This window comes from Ictidomys tridecemlineatus, chromosome 8, assembly GCF_052094955.1.
Source record: "Ictidomys tridecemlineatus isolate mIctTri1 chromosome 8, mIctTri1.hap1, whole genome shotgun sequence".
NCBI classification, from domain to species: Eukaryota; Metazoa; Chordata; class Mammalia; order Rodentia; family Sciuridae; genus Ictidomys; species Ictidomys tridecemlineatus.
The window spans coordinates 33,491,722-33,515,544 of record NC_135484.1 but is presented as its reverse complement, the minus strand read 5'-3'; the positions used below and the strand labels follow the sequence as shown (position 1 = coordinate 33,515,544).

The following is a 23,823-nucleotide window of genomic DNA, read 5'->3' as shown; positions in this document are numbered from 1 at the left end:
ATCTCTTTTTCTGCAGTAAATTTAGAGTGAATTTCTCAGTTCTTTCTTCACATCATTAATCTATCTCTTCAGTTGTATTTAGAATACTGATTATCTTATCTACTTAGCTTTCTTTAAGTAACAACTATATTTTCACTTCCATAAAATACATATATATATTTTCTAAATACAAATATACAAATATATATATATATATACATATATATATATATATATATGTTGCTTTTGTATGATTACCAATGGTTCTCATTGCAGAGATGATATTTTCCTATTTGAAAGAAAATATGAAGTATTTATATAAATTGCTGCCTTATTTTTGACTGTGAGGCTGAAATTCTTCTTCATCTTAAATGTTCTGTCTTCCATAGAGGAATATTTTCTCAATTGATGTGTCCTTTTGGAAATAGATGTGTTGTGTAGGGATGTTTCCATGTGTGCTATGCTTTGATTGGTGGGATTGTTTAAATATTTTGCATAGTGATTGTTTTCCTTTAACTATTTTGCATAGCCTGCCAGGACTCCAGTAGGGAAGGATTCTCTATGTTGGGAGGGTGGGGGTGGTGATGAAGCAGAGAGAGTGGTAGAGATGTCTTTCACAGAGGATCATGTCTGGTATCTCACCGCTTCCTGTAGACTCTGTATTTCCCTCCAAGCTGTGGTGTTCCTGGAAAATGAAAAGCCCTTCACTCACTTCATGTTTTCAGGGAGATCTAAAATATCCCCCCAAACTGGGGCCAGGGATGATGGGAATAGAGAAGTTATATTACCCCTTCAGAGGATGGAGCAGGAAGGCAGGTCAAGGCCCTCGGGAGGCAGTGCCTACAGCAGCACCTAGGAAGATACCATGTTCTAGGTAAAGTGAGTCTGTTGAGATGAGAGGCAACTGCATTGGTCTGAAATCTTATCATGTCCTTCGTCAACCTGGATGGGTCTGAGGACAGCTTGTTTAATGGTCTGTTCTTAGTGATCACAGTCCCTTTTGTAGTGGAAACTTCCATGGTGGCTGAGATCTTGTTGTTGGTTTTGGCAAAAAGCTTCCTGGAATTTGGCAGGAATTAAACTACTTTCAAAGGAATGATTTTGCCCAAAGACCTGGCACAAAGGGATGGAGGAATTCAGCAGTAACCAAATAAACATAATAAATTCACACTGGAAGGAGATTAACAGTTGTACCTGTCTAGAAACAAATATCTATGTCTCAGTGCACTTGTAGAATAGCATGTAATTATGCAATGCTTAACATCATATCATAGTTAACAGAAAAATCTCGAAGTTTTTCAGAGAACACCAAATTTTTCTGCCTAATACCAGAAAAAAAATTATTAACATCCTAGTCATCTTATGATAGCAGTTTCCTAGAAGGAAATGCTTATAATTCACAACCCATTAGAGGACTTGCTGACTACCTGAAATTTGACAGAAAACAAACTGCAAGTCCAACTTGATAACTCCTATGTAAATCTTTATTACTGAAATTATATTTAATGTTGAATAAAAGACTGAAACCTGAAATTTTCTGAGAATAAAAGAACAGCAAACTAAGAAAAGACTATAAAATATTTTGAGAGAAAGCAAAGGGGTAGCTATTAAAATAGGAGTAAATATATTTGACATTATCTTTCAGAAGTAACCAGTTAAAGCCTAATCCAAGGATAGGGGTATATCTCAGTGGAGAGTGCCTAGCATGTGTGAGACCCTGGGTTTCATTTCTAGCACTGATAAATAAATAAATAAATAAATAAATAAATAAATAAATAAATAAAATCTAATTCATTCTCGGAGTTACTGAGAATCCGACGTTATCCTTGGGTTCTCAAACCATTCAAGGCATAGAATGATACTCCATGGTGAAAGCCATCATGACCATTAAAATTGTCATATAGTATAGTAGACACCTCATTAAATTCCTGTGAATTCCTTTTCCTTGACAGGATACTGATGGCTTGGGATACATTATCGTTTAGTAGTCCTCCTAGATGGCAAACTTGGTTTGAGTTATCCAGGATAGGACTAAGAAAACTATAGAGGAAAGGGGGAAAAGAGGTACATTTCTTCAAGAAATTTCCATGATTGTGGGTTTTTTCTTTTTTCAAGCAGGACAAGCTCATTTTCATATTTAAGACCCACTGATACCAGCTATTCATGAAAGAAAATCAAGTTGCAGTGTCAGCTCTGAGGTAGAAGTTGTATTTTTCATATAAAAGAAAAGAAAGATGCCAACACATAGTGCATTCCTGGACAACGTCCACATGGTCTTTATGCACTATGACCTGCATGAGAGTCTCTGGATTTTCTATGTACTTGTTCCTTTGCAGAAAGAAGAATGTTAGGTGGGAACTGTTTTTTAAGATGCATTGGGCCCTGTCATTAATGAACTACCCAGAAATTTTACTAAGAATAAAAGAAAATTGAAATAACTAAATTAAGAAATAGTGAATAAAAAATTTAATGTTGTTGTTCTGTATTAAAAAATGTGCAATATTCTCAAAATTTTTACCATCTTCTATGAGGTCTTTTTTATCCAGTAGAAATTTTATGTAAAAGAATGATGTTATCTTTACATGAACCAAACTGTATTTCCTTCCTTTTTTTGATAATATTCAGCATAGCCACATCAATGGATTCTTTTGCTATGTTTTTATTTTTCTCTCAATTCAGTTTTCTAAAGTTTATAGAACAACAACTTTTAAAGTGGTTTTATATTTCCTTGGGATGTTTGCCATAAACAAAACTCTCTATCTCATAGTATATAAGTTCTCACTTTTATAGAATAATTTCTGTAGCTTTAGTGATTCTAAATAGTTTTAGAACTTATTAGTTCAGTTATTAAGGTAAATTGGTTGAATAAAATCCATAACATTTTAGATATAATTCTAATCTTCAGATAGCAAATGTGTAAACAGTGTTCATATATATTTTGGAATAGTTGTCAGCAAAATTCTTTTAAATGTAATTCTTTAAAGCATTATTAAAGGAGAATGTAAATGGATTTAAATCCTAAAATAGCACAAGGGAATAATAGCTTTAAAGTATGTTTATGAAAAAGTTATGCATAATATAAAAGTATTATCTTTCTTAAAAATATAAAAATGCTAGTCCTGAAAAATATGCATCAAAATCCTGGATAGGATTCTACCAACTTGTGACTCTTTATGGGACACTGAAGGAATAAGTTAAGTGGGCATGATTCTTAGCCTTTGAGAAAGTTATATATAGTGTAGGGCAAGTAGATTATTAGTTGATATAGTTAATGTATAATTTTTTGTGCTAAAATTTCCACCCATTGTATTTTTAATTACTGTGTGTCAAGAGGTGCCATCAAGTAGATAATGGTAATCATTTTAATGAGGGAAAGAAGAAAACCACAGATTATTCTTGTGCTCAGGGAGAAAAAATAAAGAGTAGGATTAACACAATAGTAATTACCTGAGCAGATGGATTTCTAATCCTAGAAATAAACATGCTAATTAAGCTGCACTACAGAATGACAAGATCCTGAGTCTGGAGAGATTGTTTTTCTAATTTACTAGTGAAATTTAATTCTCATTATATTAAAAAGTACTTAATCAACCACATCTTTTTTAATTAACAATTTTATTTAGGAAGTTTTAATGTTTCTGTGAATTTCTTCCATGGGTGTGAGTTTCACAGGGCACATTCCCTCATCAGTGGGTCCATGGTTTGTTGGTCTCTGCACTTCTAGAGCAGGACTGAGTTCTGTTGCATCTTTAACAAGATGCTTGCCTGTGTGCGGTCGGTAGGGGTTTAACTGAGAACCATCATTATGGGACTTTTATAACTACCCTAGGTTACAGAGCAATAGTAACAAAAACAGCATGGTACTGGTACCAAAACAGGCGGGTGGAGCAATGGTACAGAATAGAGGACACAGAGACCAATCCACAAAATTACAACTATCTTAATTTTGACAAAGGGGCTAAAAGCATGCAATGGAGGAAGGATAGCATCTTCAACAAATGGTGCTGGGAAAACTGGAAATCCATATGCAGCAAAATGAATCTGAATCCTTTTCTCTCACCATGCACAAAAGTTAACTCAAAATGGATCAAGGAGCTTGATATCAAATCAGAGACTCTGCGTCTGATAGAAGAAAAAGTTGGCTACGATCTACATATTGTGGGGTCGGGCTCCAAATTCCTTAATAGGACACCCATAGCACAAGAGTTAAAAACAAGAATCAACAAATGGGACTCACTCAAACTAAAAAGTTTTTTCTCATCAAGAGAAACAATAAGAGAGGTAAATAGGGAGCCTACATCCTGGGAACAAATTTTTACTCCTCACACTTCAGATAGAGCCCTAATATCCAGAGTATACAAAGAACTCAAAAAATTAAACAATAAGAAAACAAATAACCCAATCAATAAATGGGCCAAGGACCTAAACAGACACTTCTCAGAGGAGGACATATAAACAATCAACAAGTACATAAAAAAAATGCTCACCATCTCTAGCAGTCAGAGAAATGCAAATCAAAACCACCCTAAGATACCATCTCACTCCAGTAAGATTGGCAGCCATTATGAAGTCAAACAACAACAAGTGCTGGCGAGGATGTGGGGAAAAGGGTACACTTGTACATTGCTGGTGGGACTGCAAATTGGTGAGGCCAATTTGGAAAGCAGTATGGAGATTCCTGGGAAAGCTGGGAATGGAACCACCATTTGACCCAGCTATTCCCTTTCTTGGAGTATTCCCTAAAGACCTTAAAGGAGCATACTATAGGGATACTGCTACATCTATGTTCATAGCAGCACAATTCACAATAGCTAGACTGTGGAACCAACCTAGATGCCCTTCAATAGATGAATGGATTAAAAATGTGGCATTTATACACAATGGAGTATTATGCAGCACTAAAAAATGACAAAGTCATGAAATTTGCAGGGAAATGGATGGAATTAGAGCAGATTATGCTAAGAGAAGCTAGCCATTCCTTAAAAAACAAATGCCAAATGTCTTCTTTGATATAAGAAGAGCAACTAAGAACAGAGCAGGAAGGAAGAGCACGAGGAAAAGATTAACATTAAACAGAGACGAGTGGTGGGAGGGAAAGGGAGAGAGAAGGGAAATTGTATGGAAATGGAAGGAGACCCTCATTGTTACACAAAATTACATATAAGAGGTTGTGAGGGGGAAAGGGGGAGAAACAAGGGAGAGAATTGAACAACAGTAGATGGGGTAGAGAGGGAAAATGGGAGGGGAGGGGAGGGGGGATAGTAGGGGATAGGAAAGGTAGCAGAATACAACTGTCACTAATATGGCATTATGTAAAAATGTGGATGTATAAGGATGTGATTCTGCACTTTGTATTTGGGGTAAAAATGGGAGTTCATAACCCACTTGAATCAAATGTATGAAAGATGATATGTCATGAGCTTTGTAATGTTTTGAACAACCAATAAAAAATGTGGCATTTATACACAATGGAGTATTACTCAGCACTAAAAAATAACAAAATCATGGCATTTGCAGGGAAATGGATGGAATTAGAGCAGATTATGCTAAGTGAAGCTAACCAATCCTTAAAAAACAAATGCCAAATATCTTCTTTGATATAAGGAGAGCAACTAAGAACAGAGCAGGGAGGAAGAGCATGAGAAGAAGATCAGCATTAAACAGGGACGAGAGGTGGGAGGGAAAGGGAGAGAGAAGGGAAATTGCATGGAAATGGAAGGAGACCCTCATCGTTATACAAAATTACATATAAAAGAAAGTGAGGGGAAAGGGGAAAAACAACAAGGGAGAGAAATGAATTACAGTAGATGGGTTAGAGAGAGAAGATGGGAGGGGAGGGGAGGGGAGGGGAGGGGAGGGGGGATAATACAGGATAGAAAAGGCAGCGGAATACAACAGAAACTAGTATGGCAGTATGTAAAAACTGGATGTGCAACTGATGTGATTCTGCAATCTGTATACGGGGGAAAAATGGGAGTTCATAACCCACTTGAATCAAATGTATGAAATATGATATGTCAAGAGCTTTGTAATGTTTTGAACAACTAATAATAATTAAAAAATGAAAAAAATGTTTTTTCATAATTGAAATTCACAGTCTCTTGATTGATCCAGGTGAGTTACACATTTTGATATCTCTACAACCAAATATTTCGGAATAATTACCAGGAAGAATGGAACTAATGGATGGGACACAAAGGGTCATGTGAGTGAATAATGTGAGAAAGAAGCAAAAGAGACAGTATCATTACTTTTATACTTACAGGTTTCCAATAAGTACAAATTTCTAAATCAGTAACTGATCAATACAACATAGCTTTTGGAAGGTTATCTGAAATATATAAAATTATCCACAGCACTGCTTAGTAGGTGAATGGATGTCTTCATGAAGGAAAAGGATTTTTAGGGTAAAACGTCTCATCAGGGAGAAAATTCTAAAATATGGTCTAGTTTATTTTTTGTTTCCTAAAATTTGTGAGTATGAATGTATGGACTGTAACTTTCCTGTCCCTTTTTGTATGTTCATACTATTATATTAGCATATTATTTTAGCTATATTGAAAGTAGTAAATATTTAAGACAATTATATAAAGTGACTCACCTTGCTTTAAATTCAAATAAATAAGTACTTACTGCATGACAATAATAGAAGAACTATCAAACTGGTAATACAGAACTATACAAACTAAAAAAAATATATAATCCAAACCACTTATATCCTTGCTACTCAAGATGTGGTCCATAGACCTAAAACACTAGCATTTCCTGAGAACTGTTAGAAGTACGTAATCTTGGACTCTATCATCCTCCCTTCTGAACCAAAATCTGCACTGTTAACAAGATCCCCAGACAAATCAAATGCACATTAGATTTTGAGAAGCCCTATGTTAGAAGACTACAGTCTAAAGAAAGAAATAGATACAGATATTAAAACAAAAACTAGTAATTTCATAAGACATGCTCTAACCTAGAGTAAATAATGTGGGACAATAATAGAATCTAATTCTGGTTGCAGAGATTGGCAGCAGTTTTGAATCTGCCCATTTCTGTGTTACATTTTCCATACTATTTACCAATATTTTCTAAAATGTGTCTCTAATCAAACACATTGGAGAAGCATAATGTATATTATACTTTAATTTTTCTAAAGAAGTAATCAATTAAAACAACATAGTTTTGGGAAGGTTACAAGGAATATGGAATATTAGCATGACATTTCTTAGTGGGCAAATGAATGTCTTTGCCAAAAAAAATGGATGACTTGTTCACAATAGTGTGTCAAATATTCCTGAAAAATGCTGAAATAAATGAGTTTTGTTGTACTTAAACCCAGGATTCCACAAATGCACTTAAACATAAAACTTTCCCCCATTGTATAGCATTACAGACATTCTTCAGAACCAGTGTTCTGTGGAACACACTTTGGGAAACGCTGCATTTTATAAGTTTGCAACACTATGCTCTTAAATTGTTGACTAGAATTGTTCTGCTCTCCAATTATCTCTCGTTTATTGTTATAAAGTATACTAAACAAATTCAACCTTGAACATAAACAAAAAGTAAAATTTAACTCTGATGTAATATATGTTACAGGATAGAAATTCTGAGGCAAATTAATCCATCTGTACTGCTAAAAATTACCCAGATCTGGATATATAAAGTTGTCTTTGAATAAACAGTATGCTAAAGTCTGGCCTCCACATATCATTGAAATTAAGCCGGCTCCTGCAAATAAATGAAAGGAAAGTTTTGGTTAACTACCAGTAATGAATAATTCATAGGTAGGATTATGAATAAGAACAATTGCCATGACTTAAATAATGTTTCTGTAACTGACATCGTTTTTGAAATAGAACAGTTTATAGATTCAGCTAAGAGAGGGGAGGTATATATTGTAAAGCTGATAAACTGTTAAAATTTAGAACTTCCTTCAGAGAGTATGTGCAGATCAATAGGAAGGAGCTCTTAAAACTCAGATATTCAAAGACAATGAAGTCGAAGCACATGCCAAGGAATTCACAATTCCCAATACTTTCTGTGCTTAAATGTTCCATTTATCTGTATTGTTACTGTGTGTGTGTGTGTGTGTGTATGAGTGTGTACACACACAAACTAAGGTCTTTTCTCCTCTAATTATAAAAGAAAAAAAAATGCTTGCTGACTTTTAAGTATAGAAAAGATTTCAAGAACCAGAATTCTACATACCTGAGTTATTTAGTTTTATGACAATGCTTTAGTTCTGGTTTCATTGGCCCAGTGATTCTTATTTGTTTTAAAATATTGATTTGACCAATATTGATCCAATTAAAGAGCTTTCATAAATCTGTTGTTCCTTGTGGGGGAAGTAACAACATAATGCCCTTGAAAGGTAAAGCTCCCGGAGGTAAGAACACTGGGACTGCTAACTTCCTCTCAGAAAGAACCACGTTCGATGGAAGACCACGAGACATCATTTTGAAGATGGCTGACCATTGGTCTCTTACATCTAACATTTGTGCTCAAGAAACAAAAACAAGGCCATGTCAGATGCCATGCGGTAACTGTACTCCGAGTAATTCAACCCCAGTTACTAAAACTAAAATAGTCACCCCATTAAATCCTCTTGGCCATTCTATCATGCCTATGTCAACTCTCCTTTCAGTCCAGGTGGCCTTTGTCATGTGACTGCTTCGGCTAGGGCACAGTAAATTCTGTGGTATTCCCAATGAAATCCACAGAGACAGGTTCTTATTTTTCAGAGAGAAAAGATCATTTCTTCTTACAGTTTTTAGTATTTCTTTTTAAAAAAATTTTGTTTATTTTAATTAGGTATATATGACAGCAGCATGCGTTTTGATTAATTGCACACAAAGTTCTTAGTATTTCTTTTAAAATCTTCCCCCAAGATATTAAAAATTTACATCTTTGCAGGACTCACACCAAAAAAAAAAAAAAATCAGTACTTTCTACATGTATTTTCTGGATGTACTGAAAAAAGCTGGAGAAAAGTTCACATCCAAGACTTATGGAAAGTGGAGAATTAAACAGGATATGAAGGCACATAAGGTAATAGAATTACACTGGACTAAATAAGAAGCTTTCACTTGGTTAATTTTCCTACTAAATATACGATTTATGAATTAGTTTCAATCTGTGAGAAGAAAAAATAATGGAAATATCTTCACTGCTTCTTGTACTACTCTAAAGACAAGAGCGCCAAGCATGAAGAGAATGTGTCACAAATATATGTCCAGTGTTTTACTCCCTGTAATTTTATAATGGTAGTCTTTGCATATTCTTCTGGTTTAACTATCTGGCCCACATGAAAGTATTTTTTATAGTACCACTTTCTATGTATATGCTTATATTTACATCATATAAATACTATACGATATATAAATAACGTAATGATATACTATGTTATATTTGCATAAATATAAAATGACCTATGACAGGTAATATTGTTTGGATTTGGGGGAAGTTTATTTTAGTTTTCTAAATTTTGTTTTCATTTTGAACCCTCTCAGGGTAAAGATTAAGCAGACTCTCTTGGTAGTCCACTGGAGTGTGTTCTCTGTCAGGAGCCCAAATATACTTACTGCATTCCAGGAAAACCTCTGCTACCTCATTTCATTCCATTTCATTCTCCCCATGCTGACACAACAAATGCTTACTGACACTCTGCTACATGCTACTCTGTGCCATGCTGGGGGCTGAATTTTTATTATGAGCACTTTAGCTTTTTCAATTTTGTTTTAAATATTGGAAATGAAACATCAGCCATTCTGTAATTCACTTTTCCAGAAGGTAAGCAGCACTGTGCTATTTCCAACTGAGTTTAGACACAAACACTTTGATCTTATGTGTGTGTGAGAGAGTGTGTGTGTGTTCTTTCTATGTTATGTCTTATCTGTTTACTCTGTTTGATGTGAAAATGTCATAGAACAGGGAAGTCTTGTCAGAGCTTGTGATTCTACTTGATCAGTCTATATTCTCTTCAGTTTCCTTTGCCTAAATGATAACTATCTCCCAAAATTTTTGTGAACTCTGTTCTTTACCTGGTATATTTTCTAAATGGGAGAAATTACTGCAACCATCACATCTTTGCAGTGAGAGCTCCAGGATTTCTACTTAGGAGTAGAAATTGCTCTGGGTAGTAGTCTAAGTCAGAAGAAAAGGCTAGTTACAGGCCCCACCTTAGCAGCTAAAGGAACTCTGCTAAATCATCCAATTCAATAAACTTTTGTTTCCACATTTATAGAATTAGAATATAATAGGTATCACACAAAATTGTAATAAAGGTTAGTGAGATAAATTCAATGTCCCTGGCTTGTATTAGCTGATTGATAAATGTATTATTAATATTGTGTGGGCCATTAAAATTGAGTGGCAAAGCCAGGCATGGTGCTGAAAGCTGTAATCTCAACTATTTGGGAGGCTGATGAAGGAGGATGGCAAGTAAGAGACCAATCTTGGCAACTTAGAGAGAACTCAACTCAAAAAAGAGCCAGGGATGTAGCTCAGAGAGTGGGTAAAGCAACCTTGAGTACTTGAGTAGTTCAATCCTCAGCACCAAAACAAAACAAAAAAACCAAGCAGTTGAGAGGCAATACTAGACCATGCTTGGGTTTGTTTTCAAAACAGATTGAAGATATTAGACAAGATTATTGTTGCCAAATTAAGAAGAAAAAAATTTTAGAGATATTATATAATCTTTGTATTTGGAAGCCAAATGCAACAGATTTATAAATAAATAGTTTCCAAACTTGGCAAGTATTGAAAACTGTTTAGAAGCATCCAGCTTTTCTTTATTAGCAGAAATAAATGGTAATGTTGTAATGCTGATTTCCCTTCCTAAATTTCTAATTATTGCATAATATAATTAAGGAAGAATACAAATAACATGATATTGTAACAATCTCATTTCCTTTATGTTTGCTGTTTCTTATCTTGATTTCCTATTTCATAAAAGAGTATTCTAAGGAAAACAACATATAGATTGGATTATTTAAAACTAAGAATGAGCTGAATGTGGCTGGCTACTCTACTTCTAGGAAAGGATGATATTAGGATACAATAAAGAGATTAAATGTAGATGCCTTCAAGAACTTCAAAATTTTAAGAAGTGAAAATACTATCAAGTCATAAAATGTATTGATTTTGCTTCAAATTAGGTATTATGTAATAATTTTAAAAGTTCAGAATATTCTCTGTATTGTTGCTACTCAAAGTATGTTCCCTGAACCAGCAATGCTTGCATTTTTACCTGGGCCTTATCCAGACTGATTGCATTTTAGTAAAGTCCTCATGATCTGCACAGAGAAATTCTGCTCTAGGTCACAGGTCTCGGCCCTTTGTATTAATAGGGGACAAAAAAGAACAGAGGCTAATTTGCTTTTATATATTCTTATGTTCTTTTCCCCTTTATATATAAGCTATTTTCACACTTAACTAAGTTTCAATACATTGTCATTTTATTGTTCTCACTCTCTTCACTGTAATTTTGTCTTTAGAAAGAAGGCATCGTGGGTCTTGACTACTTCCCTTGAATCATCCCATAGAAGGCAGTTCCCTCCGATGATGTATCCATCATGAGCCTCTTTGTCCCACTAAAAGTTCAACCTTTTGAGGATCCAAGAATGTTGAAAGAGGATTTATTTTGATAAGTTGTATCCAATAAGAAGTTAAAGGGAGCTGTGTCTCAGAAGAATAAATGAAGGTCATTCCCATGATGGAGCATGAAACCTACCTCCATTAGGTACGAAGCTGTGAGAATAAATAATGTCAGAGAAGGAAAAAGGCAGAACTGCATTAGGAAAGGCAGAGCGCTTTGTTGACCTCAGGCCTTTTGTGCACCATGACTCATGCCACTTCTGAGTCTACCCAGCTGGTTCACTAGTACAGTTGAGGCACCTGTATGTACGTGTGTGTATGTGTGTGTGGGGGGTGATCAAGAGTCTGTGGATTCCAATAAAGGTGCAAAACATGTCCCTAAAACACTTTTTCAGAGGAAGTAGATCGATTCTGGTTTCCCTGCTTATAGTGGCTCAGTACTTACTACCTGCTGCAAAGGGGAAATAATGGGAAAAGAAAGGGAGAGAAAAATAGTGTAAGTCAGACTTGGAGGCAAGCTGAGGAAATCTACACCTTAATGAAAATTTTGCCAGAGGCATTTTGGGCTTTCATGCCCTACCACTTTATATATTTCTCAATACATAAAGTAAAATCCATGTCATTCCTTTATAAAGTCAAATTTATCTTAAGGAGAAGAAGAAATTTCTGTTTGGGGTACCAGAGATTAAACCCAGAAATGCTTCACCACGGAGACACACCCACAATGCTTCTTATTTTTGGAGACAGGGACTTGCTAAGTTGCTTAGGGCCTCACTACATTGCTGAGGCTGGCTCTTAACTTGTGATCCTCCTGCCTCAGCCTCCTGAGCTGCTGGGATTACAGGTGTGCACCACCCTGCTGGTCAAGCAAATTTCTTTTATTTCTATGTACTGATCTACTTTTGGTCTAAAATACATGTTAAGATGGCAACACCTCTGTTGTGGATTGTTTTAGGGTTGCCCGGACAGTATATTTGGGCCAAAGAGACAACCAGTAGAGTTCATCTTTAGTAAAACTGAGAGGTTTTTCAATGCCTTAAATCATTGTCATTATTATCTTAGAAAGAGTATGATTATATATAATTAATTATAATGAATTACTTAGAAAGATTATGATTATATAATTAAATCTATGTCTAAATAATAAGATCTATTTCCTAAATTTACTCCAGTTAACATTGTAGATTAAAGAATCTAAACTAGAATAATTCCAACATACCTAAAGCAGCCCACCAATGTGATGTTAAGGGGAATTCCAACATGACTGCAATAGAAAAAAATAAAAATAAAAAGGTGTTACTCATTTTCAAAGTATGCCTTATTTTTTTCACTGGTGAAGAAATATGTATTTCTGTTCAGTCAAATCATACCCATATACCAAAGAAAGATTTTATACATATTTATGAAATCAGGTCGTCCTGAATTTGTCTTTAAGCCATGGTCTAAAAGTTATTTGTTAGGTCAGATATTAGGAAGGCTTCTCAAAATGGTGCTCTGAATTGTCAGGGTCTCAGGTCAGCTCACAAAGTAGATTTGAAGTAGCCTACAGCAGTCTTGTTCTTGTTCCAGGCATTGAATCCTCAATGCCTGGCTCCCTCTGGAATTCTGAACCACTTTACTCTGAACTCAGTTCTAACAAGCAATCAAGCAATTATTTGTTAAGCATTTTCTGCATGCCATGTGTTAGACTGTTAACTAATAACTTCTGCATCCAAAACCTATAGCTTATTTAAACTTTGAGGAGTGGACTACCTTATGCCTCCAAACAGCTAGCCTGTGGCTGCCTTGCAGGAAAACTTGAGCCCTAAAGTAAAACAGAGAATCTGAGGTGTGGGGAGGGGATCAGTGATTCTTTGAATTACTGAGGGTTGTGTCTGAGAAAATTGATGCTAGAGGATCAATATACTGGTATTCTCTAATAGCAGTGAAGCTGGGAAGTGGCAATTCATTTAGAAATTGTGTGCTTCTAAGGGTACTAAAGATATGAGTGATTTAAATTGGTAATAACAATAATAAATGACAAATTATAACTTGAGTTTGATCTCACCCACACTTTGACTAATATGCTTTTTTTCAAAAATAATAAATAAATAATGGAGGATGAAAAGGGAGAAAAAGTAGACTGGAAGAATAAATTTTGAATGATCAGATAAATGGATGGATAAACCTATCCTTTACTGAGTAACTGCTATACTAGATTCCATTTCAGACAATTTTATAAGCTTAATGAAACTGCACCAGGTCCCTCACTTTTGCAGTGGAAAGAACTGATATAAGAGATGTGACTTGTCAAAGAATACACTCCAAGTAAAGGTAAAACGAATGCATTTTTTTTTCTGACTCTAAAGATCACGGGTACAGAGGAAAAACTCCTTAGAACTGGTAGTCTTATTAAAATAACCATTGTTGGCAAGTTCCCAGGCTTGCCAACAGTCAAGGTTCCCTTGAGTCCTATGTCCCAGTCTTTGGTCAGTTTTTACCTGAAGAAGGAATTGGGATGAAAAATATTCCTTACAGAGGGCAAACAGACCCTTTAATAGTGGATGGCACGTTGAATATGGAAAGAGAACAGGAAACATTTCAGTAGGATTCCCAATCAGAAAATGCAGCTGTCAAACCTCTCCAAGAGAAGTGGTAGAGGAACTTGGGTGGGGAGGAGGAGAAGCAGAGGAGGGAGGAACTTTAATCATCCTAGGAATATATGCTCTTAGAACGAGATTTGGAGACAACATGAGATTTAGTACATTTTCTCTGTTTTCATTATTTTATTTTGCTTACCAGTTGAAGTGATAGCAACATGAAGAATAGTTACTGAAATAGCATAATCCCAAACCCACTCTTCCACAACCAGAGCAAAAAGCAATCCACAAACAAAGTAGGTGACCTCTGTTGAGAATAAAAGAACTGCAAATAAAAGAAAAATATAACTATTTGGGATTAGAGCGATTAAGTGTCCTGAACTACAGCTGACAATGAGACGATGAAAATGCATTCTGCATTTGGTAAGGACTTTTACAATGTTCCATCTCATACCCAATCCTCAAATATTGGTAGGAACTTCTAACATATTCTATCTGTTAATTAAATTTAGACTTGCAGAAAAATAGCTAATAATATAATTTGTGCTTCATATTCTTAGTACTTAGCATTTTAGAAGATAAAATAAAGTTACAATATAAGCTATACAAGTCAATCTGTTATTGTATTGCAAATCGCATTTTAAGAGACACTAAAATTAATAAAATCAATGAAAGAAATTTGTTCTGAATTATTATAAACTCTCTCTCTATATATTTTATATATTTAATTATATATAAATTTAAATACACACACACATACACACACACACACACACACACACACTCACACTAATCTTTCTTTGGTACCAAGCTGTGTTTAACTTAGAAATAAGTTCCTTTGTGTTTCTGTACTAATTTGATATGTTCAGATAGTCATCTGGGAAACATAACTGATCACCATGGATGAAAGAAAGCCTCATAAATGACAGGTGTGGGTGGAAGCACTTCTAAATTCACTGGTTGTCACAGAGTCATTTCCCTGAACATGTATAAAGAGATAGTTATTTACAGGTCAGGACCACAAATCTCTAAGAGCTCGGAACATGTGAAAGGTCAACCTTTTGCCTCTTGTCTTTTATATTGCTCTTTAAAACTACAGTTGTTTCAAAGGAGAAATACATCAAACTTTAAAGTGACAAACATATGTGATATACTACCAAAGTCCCTTTGTAAATAATACTACTTTCCATAAAAAATTACTTTTCTTTCCTTTTAAAACATAGCCAATGATTAGTATGTTCATACAATTCAGGAACTAATAAATCTAGACAGGCAAACTATATTTTTCAAAGCAGAAAATAAAATTATCACCTTATTTCCTATTGTGCAGAAGTAGTTTATTAACCAGCAAACCAGTGTTTGCCTAATGGGTAAGCAAGAAGACATCAGGCAAGCAAGTCCCAGGTGATATCTTTTTAAAGGATCACTCTTGTCCCTCTTCAATTGTATTTAACTCAATAGGCTTCAAAGATTGAATGGAGAATTCATACCATTCCTTTACTGTTGCACGGACATTCATGTGACCAATACTGATCAGATCAGCATGTTATGTTCCATAAAATCAAGGAAGGAGCTCTCCTGCAGTATCACAGTAATATCACCTCACCTGTCACACTCTACTCCTTCCTTGAAACATAATTCATAGAGCCTCCACATCATTATAAGAAAATAAATATACCTTTTCTATCAGCATTTAGGAATATTTTAGGTTAACTAGTTGCTGCTTGGAGATAGTGATGTTAGCCTCGCACAAACCGTATTTGCATATATTGATAGAGAATATGGATGTAGACTTCATTTATGATATAAAAGAAAGTCTGTTTTAAAGGACATTTAAAAATTTGAGATTAATATACCAGCATCCTACAATTTAAGAGTTCTAAGATGTTGAGCAGGATTTTAACCTCTTGATCAATCCATTTCCTTCCCCATAAACTGGAAGTGTGGTACTCTCTTATCTACTTCAAAATATTGTTGGGAGGTTTTTAATTTAAAATGAAAGGATTTGATGAGCTATTCTCTGCAATGCAAAGGAAAGAATTAGAAATCAAAATAGTGTAACTGGGCAGTTCCAGTGTCCTTGCTCAAAGTGATCTCCTGACTAACAAAATTATCAAGACAAAGAAACCTGAACCTAAATTCAAGCCCAAGGCTCAGAGATTACTCTTATATTTTATCTCCAAGATTAAACAAGTAGTCTGGATTCTCAAAGCAACAACCCTCAAGAGTCAGGGCACTTATCACCCAGAGCCCAAAATTAAAGATTTAATAGGCTAAGGGTTTATTGATATCTTGGTACAAATGTTCATGTTTCATAACAGAAAAAGCAACGTAAAGTGAGTCAGACATCCTGGGGATCTTCACTAATCTTTGCTATGTATAAACATAGCCTTCTCCAGAAAGCCTGTGACATTGTCCTATCTTCACTGACTGACTCAAAGGCAAAGATTTTAAATTAACGAGAGTTTTAAATTTCTCCCTCTACCCAACACACCCACATGCACCCAAACTTTGCTTTACTGTAACTATTTCCTTATCATTTGTGGAAAGTCTTGATTAAAAAAAATGTTAATTTAATTATCTTCAATAGTGAAGAGCTTGAAGAGAGGGTTAAGATCTCCTTGTATCTCTTTACAATAAATATCTGTTGTTCTTACATATTATTTGATATTCAAAATTGAATCAAATGACATCAAACAAGGCTACTCATTTGAAGAGGATGTTTGAAACCTTTTTTTAAATTTTTTTTTTGTCTTAATTCAGTTATTTTAACTGGCCAGGTTTCCTAGGCAAATCATATTTAAAATCTGGTTTCTTTAGGGTATAAAAAAGGATTAGTTTCCTGATGATAGGGACTTTTTTATCATTTAATCCCTAATCTTAATTAGCAAAGTTCATAATACATTGATATTCAATAAATATTTGCAGAATTAATTAATTTATAGAAAGAATAAGATAGGGGAAACAAGAAATAAAAGAAATCAAAAAGCAATTAAATGCTGGGCTTTTAATGATCACCTAAGTGTACTACCATTTCTAAAAAATAAAATAATAAAATAAAAATAAAATCTGGTTTTGGGTAATTTTGAATAATTGCATATTTCCCCCCCAAAAAACAGATTATCCCATGTTTTCTAATGAATTTTTAATGGTTAAAGAATTGACAATTCATTTTTAAAAAAGAGTAGGAAGAAATTTATCAGATTATTAAGAATAATTATACATAGAAAGTAAGATTTAATTTTTCTCCTTTCTACTTATAGATATTTTCTAAGCTTTCATTAATGTGTATTATTTTATAATGAAAAATTATATTAAAATTTTCCTTTTTAAAAAGTGGGACAAATTTACCATGAGCAACCTCAAAACAAGTCTGCTTGGCATATATTCAATACAAATGGCTGTTTTTATTAACATACATATGGCTTATCAACAGATGAGGTTTTAGCTAACTATAAATTCAGCACAAATACTAAATTTAAAAGATAAGTTTAATCTTACTCGGCATATTCTTTCTTATTGTTTTTCCTGTGCAATGAATTATTTGTATACTTTTATTTTTTAATTGACACACAGTAACTGCACATACTTATGGGGCACCGTGTAACGGTCGGTTCAAGGTAACCGGCATATCTATCACCTGAGACATTATGATTTCTTTGTGTTGGAAACATTCCAAATTCTCTCTCTACTAGATATTTTTCAATATCCAATTAATTGTTGTCAACCTGAGCTATCTTACTGTGCTCTCAAACATTTCCTCTGCAACAAATCCTATACTATTTTGGGAAGAAAAAAAATATAAAACAGAAATGTGTAAGTAGAAAAATGAAAGTCCTCTGTCATCCCAGATGGGAGGTAACAGTCTGTTGTATAATTTTCCAGACTGGTACCATGTATTTTACTCTACTCTTCACAAATAAAATTTCACTTTCTATTTCATATCGCAGGAACATTTTGCTACATCAGTAAATTGTCATTCTTCTTTTTCTTTGAAATATTTATTGCACACAACTTCACCCACAATACCAGGAAATAAAAATTCATACAAGAATTCTAATTCCTCTTCTCCACTTACATCACCTTATGTCTTAGAAGCAGCCATTTAAACATCTTCTGATGGCACTTTTCCTAATTAATTTTTGACGTCAGATATAAGATACAGATGATTGATAAGGATTAAAATTTAAAATAATTACCTTTATAATTTGTATTGAGCCATGAAGGATTGGTTTTGAAATCAAATGGTGCCAGGACATCCAATTCGTACACCCTGAGATGTTACAAAGGAAAATGTTTACTCTGGAGACAGTTCATAATGCACATCACAGTTTTGCACACCACTATTCACATACAAAAAAATATGCCATTAAGAAGCCTTCAGAATCATATGGTCATCTCATAGATGCAGAAAAAGCATTTGACATTATATTTACCTAGGTCAAGCACACTTAAAAACTTGTCAACTTGGATGGCCACCAACAAAATAAGATTTTGTTCATGTTGTCTTCCTTGTCCAATTAAATTCACTTTGTCCACCAAGTGGACTTAATTGCATTTGAAGACTCAGCTGTGATCTTGGTAGTTCCTGCCACTGCATGTTGAGGGGAGGGAACTTGTACATGGAAAGAGCAGAGGGTTAGAAGCCATGAGACCTAGGTTCTAATTCTGGTGGTGTTTGAACTATGAGGGTGAACAAATCACTTAACCTCTCAGGGTTTCAGTTTCTTAACTATAAATTGCAGAGATTAATCTCTAAGACCCCTTCCTGACTAAAATATGAATCTATAAAATATATACTTGGACATTCTACTGTGCCCAAGTTTGTAATTATATGCAGCTGGTCAACCAGTTAGCTGCCACCTGGAGCTTTAAGGTCCAGTTACTTCAAATTTCTCACCAATGATTCACATTAACTACAAACTGTTGAAATCTCATTCTCAGAGAGCCCTGAAGAGTCTTTCCTCTTCCCTGCTTGAGGGATAGTTTCATCATTTCCAGTGTCAGGCAGCAGCTGAAACTGTGTGTAAGCACTAGAAGCTTCCTGATTGGGTTTGCCTTCGAGCATGTTGAACACCATTCTTTCTGTTGAGAAATCTGAAATAATTATTTGGTGATACAAATTTACATTTTAAAATAGAGAGTCTTTGCTTGCCCAGTGAAATTAAAATGTATAAACACTCAATTTTTAGAAAATGACTTATAAATATCCATAATCTATTTCAAGGCAATGAATGCGTTGGCAATCTAAATTTGTAGAAAAAAATTTCAGCCATCACGACACAAAAAAATCACCTGAAAAATAAACCTGATTCTTACATAGAAATAATGCCATTAAAAACAAGTGTATCGTTTCATTTTGTCCTGATGATAATCCCCTTGGGGATTATTATTTCCATTTAACAAAAGAAGACACTGAAATAAGACAAACTCTATGGCTCAGTCAAAATGAGTCAGGAAATTAGTAAGAACCCATGCCAAAATGCAAATCTCCTGACTTACAGTCCAAAGCTACTTCCAGTATATATCAGAAAATATTTATATTGGATGTAGGTTATCTTGAAGCTCATTCTACTCCAAACCTCTTCTGATTCCAAACCAGCTCAGGGAATAATAACTTCATTTTCTTTCCATGACTGTCCTTAAAGAGATAAGAACAGTCCTGCCTGGTTCTACCTACTATATTTCAAGACAGTGATAATTCTCAAGATGAAACATTTATTTTTTACTTTAAAAACAAAAGTGAAAAAATATACCATTAAACAGCCTTCAGAATCATATGGTCATCTCAACAGATGCAGAAAAAGCATTTGACAAAATATAGCACCTCTTCATGCTCAAAACACAAGAAAATCTAGGGATAGTAAGAACATACCTCAACATTATAAAAGCTATAAATGCTAAACTCAAGGCCAACATCATTCTAAATGGAAAAAAATTGAAAGCATTCCATTAAGAACTGGAACAAGACAAAGGTGCCCCATTTCACCACTTTCTTTCAACATCATTCTTGAGACTATAGCAGAGCAATTAACAGAACAAAGAAATTTAAGGGAATGAATAAGAAAAGAAGAACTCAAACTAGTAGCCAATGACATGATTCTATATTTAGAAGATCCAAAAAATTCTACCAGAAAAATTCTAGAACTAATTAATGAGTTCAGCAAAGTAACAGGATATAAAATCAATTCCCATAAATCAAATGCATTTCTATACATCAATAATGAATCTTCTGCAAGAGAAATTAGGAAAACTACCCCATTCACAATAGCCTAAAAAAAAAAATACTTGGGAATCAATCTAACAAAAGAGGTGAAAGGCCTTTACAATGAAAATGACAGAACACTAAAGAAAGAAATTGAAGAAGACCTTAGAAGATGGACCGATCTCCCATGCCCTTGGATAGTCAGAATTACTATTGTGAACATAGCCATACTACAAAAACTGTTATATAGATTTAATGCAGCTCCTATTAAATTCCCAATAACATTTTTCATAGAACTAGAAAAAGCAATCATGAAATTCATTTGGAAAAATCAAAGACCCAGAATAGCCAAAGCAATCCTTAGCAAGAAAAGTGAAGCAGGAGGCACCACAATACCAGACCTTAAACGGTACTTCAGAGCCACCGTAACAAAAACAGAATGGTATTGGCACCAAAATAGACATACAGACAAATGATACAGAATAGAGGCCACAGAGACAAACCCACATAAATACAGTTACTTCCATACCAGACAAAGGGACTAACAACATGCATTGGGGAAAAGATAGCCTCTTCAACAAATGGTGCCAGGAAAACTGGAAATCCATATGTAGCAAAATGAAATTAAACCTATCTCTCACCCTGCACACAAGAAAAATCAACTCAAAGTGGATCAAAGACTCAGGTATTAGAAGAGAGACCCTGTTCCTAATAGAAAACAAAGTAGGCCCAAATCTTCATCATGTTGGCTTAGGAACTGACTTCCTTAACAAGACTCCTAAAGCACAAAAAGTAAAATCAAGAATCAATAAATAAGAAGAAACTAAAAAGTTTCTTCTCAGCAAAGGAGAATTGCTCAAATAGAGCAATAATCTCCAGGATATATAAAGAACTCACAAAACTTAACACCAAAAAAACAAATAACCTGGGCGAGGGCTGTAGCCCAGTAGCAGAGTGCTTGCCTAGCTCATGTGAGGCCCTGGGCCAATCCTTAGCACCACATAAAAATAAGTGAGTAGAATAACAGGGTCGTGAAAAAAAAATTTAATAACCCAATCAATAAATGGGCTAAGGATCTGAACAGATACTTCACAGATGAAGAAAAACAATCGTTCAACAAATATATGAAAAAATGTTTAACATCTCTAGCGCAATTAGAGAAATACAAATCAAAACTACACTAAGATTTCATCTCACTCTAGTCAGAATGGCAATCATCAAGAATACAAGCAATAATAAATGTTGGCAAGGATGTGGGGGAAAATGTATACTTATACATTACTGGTGGGACTGCAAATTGATATGACCACTATGGAAAGCAGTATGGAAATTCCTCAGAAAACTTGGAATGGAACCACCATTTTACCCAGTTTTCCTTCTCCATTGTGTATACCAAAAGGACTTAAAATCAGCATACTATAGTGACGAGGTCACAACAATGTTTTTAGCAGTTCAATTCACAATAGCCAAACTATGGAACCAAAGTAGGTGCCCCCCTACAGATAAATGAATAAAGAAAATGTGGTATTTGTACACAATGGAATATTACCCAGCCTTAAAGAAGAATGAAATTATGGCATTTGCTGATAGATGGATGGAGCTGGAGAATATCATGCCAAACGAAAAAAGCCAGTTCCAAAGAACTAATGGCAGAATGTTTTCTCTGATAAGCAGATTCTAATTCACAATGGGGGGTGGGTAGGAAAGAATAGAGGTACTTTGGGATGGACAGTGGGGAGTGAAGGGAAGGGATGGTGTATGGGTAGGAAGTACAGTGGAATCAACTGGATATTATTACCCTATGTGCATGTATGACTGCACAACTGGAGTAATTATACATCACATATAACGAGAAGAATGAGAAGTTATACTGCATTTATGTATAATGTGTCAAAATGCATGTATAACTAATTAGAGAAAAATTTTAAAAGATCCAAACTATATGAGGGCTTATCTCCTCAGTTAAACAGTGATACTGTTGCTCTGCATGTATGTTTTCTTTTCTTTCTTTTTTTTAACATACTCTAAAATTTTGTAAACAAGTTTCTAACATTTAAAAACCATGTTACAATTACAACACTTGATAAATTGTTAAACTACAAAAAAGAAACCTTCATTCCCTTGTCCACAGAGACATTTCAAATATTAAATACCAACTCCTTTTATATTTGATGATAACTTTTTAATTGAAGAGAACATGCTACTTACTGGAGTATCAGGCAGCACATGCTCAGAGACACATAGTACACGAAGTAGAACAGGATGAGGCATGTAATAAGGTTCTGTAGAACAACCTGTGGAGAAGACAAGCATGTGGTCCCAGAGCTGTTTCCTATGGTTGTCATCAGTGACTCTGACAAACAAAATATCATGAATGAATTCGACATAGTGCTGGCCAGCCTTGTGTTGGGTGGGGACTCATGAGGTGGGAATGATTCAGAGTGCAAAATGAAAGCATTTCTGATCAAAGAGGCTGACAGAGTATGTACATTTGCACCAAGGATTAATTCAGTACACAAATCCAAATCATTACCCTCCATCCACTAAGACAAACTTCCTAAATACCAACACCTATATCTTAACTTGATAAAATTATTCCAAATGTCAGCTATAATAGTAATAAAAATAGGAAAACCGGTAAGAAGTTTGGAAGTGAAAAAAAATCCACAGAATAATACAGTGATTAAGTCTGTATGCAAGAATTTCCAGAGCAATTGGCTGAATCACAATAGATGATCCTGAAATGGACCTTTCCTCATGTGAGCCTTAATAAGCAAGCACTTTAATGGAGACCAGCTGGATTACTCAACAAAGGTGATGTGAAAATTGTCTGACCTCTAAATAGAAAAAATCCCATTAGATTCTGGTCTTGTGTCAGATACCACAATCAATTTCAAATGGATTAAAGACTTAATGCCAAAAAAGAGGTTGGGAGAAAATATTTGCAACATATATATCATAGGCAAGGGATTGATATCTATAATATATAAACTCATACAAATAAAAAAGCAAACAAACCAACAGGAAAAAAAATGAGCAAAGAATATAAATATATCAGTATCTCATGTGAAGGAATACTTTAAAAAGCCAGACGAGAATCAAAAGCATACCGAACTTCACCATTAATCTTGCAAAATATATTCTTATGAATAAAACAAAATGTCAGTATTTTGCACGGGAATTACTAGATTTATTTTGTTCACTTTTGAATCTTTTTTTAAAAGTCTTTTTTGTTTAGCCAACACTCTTTAACACTTTAGGATTATTCATTTTCTCTGAATGACCAGTTCATCAAATTCACAAGTTCTTGAATGGTTTGGGGTGCAGACGATGCTCTCCACCAGAGGTAAGAGAAGGTCATGAGCACACAGCACACCACATCCAGGTGCCCAAATAAACCACATCTTTACAGATTTACCAAGAATTTACTTCTTTTGACTACTTAAAAATGGGTGAACTGGTGGTGCT

The 23,823-nt window shown here is 34.6% G+C and overlaps 1 protein-coding gene across 2 annotated transcripts in view; it reads right to left on the bottom strand.

The window, feature by feature from the left end:
* Window positions 1-6,216: 6,216 nt before the first annotated feature.
* The window catches only part of Tmem244 (transmembrane protein 244), a 34,978-nt gene continuing 17,371 nt past the window's right edge, over window positions 6,217-23,823 (bottom strand). The window contains exons 2-6 of one of the 2 annotated variants that reach the window (XM_078019190.1): window positions 22,564-22,708; window positions 18,350-18,423; window positions 14,350-14,475; window positions 12,791-12,835; window positions 6,217-7,704 (exon numbers count right to left, since the gene is read on the bottom strand). In XM_078019190.1, coding sequence (XP_077875316.1) covers window positions 7,610-7,704; window positions 12,791-12,835; window positions 14,350-14,475; window positions 18,350-18,423; window positions 22,564-22,700 — 477 coding nt within the window. In that variant the 5' untranslated portion in view covers window positions 22,701-22,708 and the 3' untranslated portion in view covers window positions 6,217-7,609. The remainder of the gene's footprint in view (window positions 7,705-12,790; window positions 12,836-14,349; window positions 14,476-18,349; window positions 18,424-22,563; window positions 22,709-23,823) is intronic. The other variant, XM_021720253.3, reaches the window with a different exon arrangement.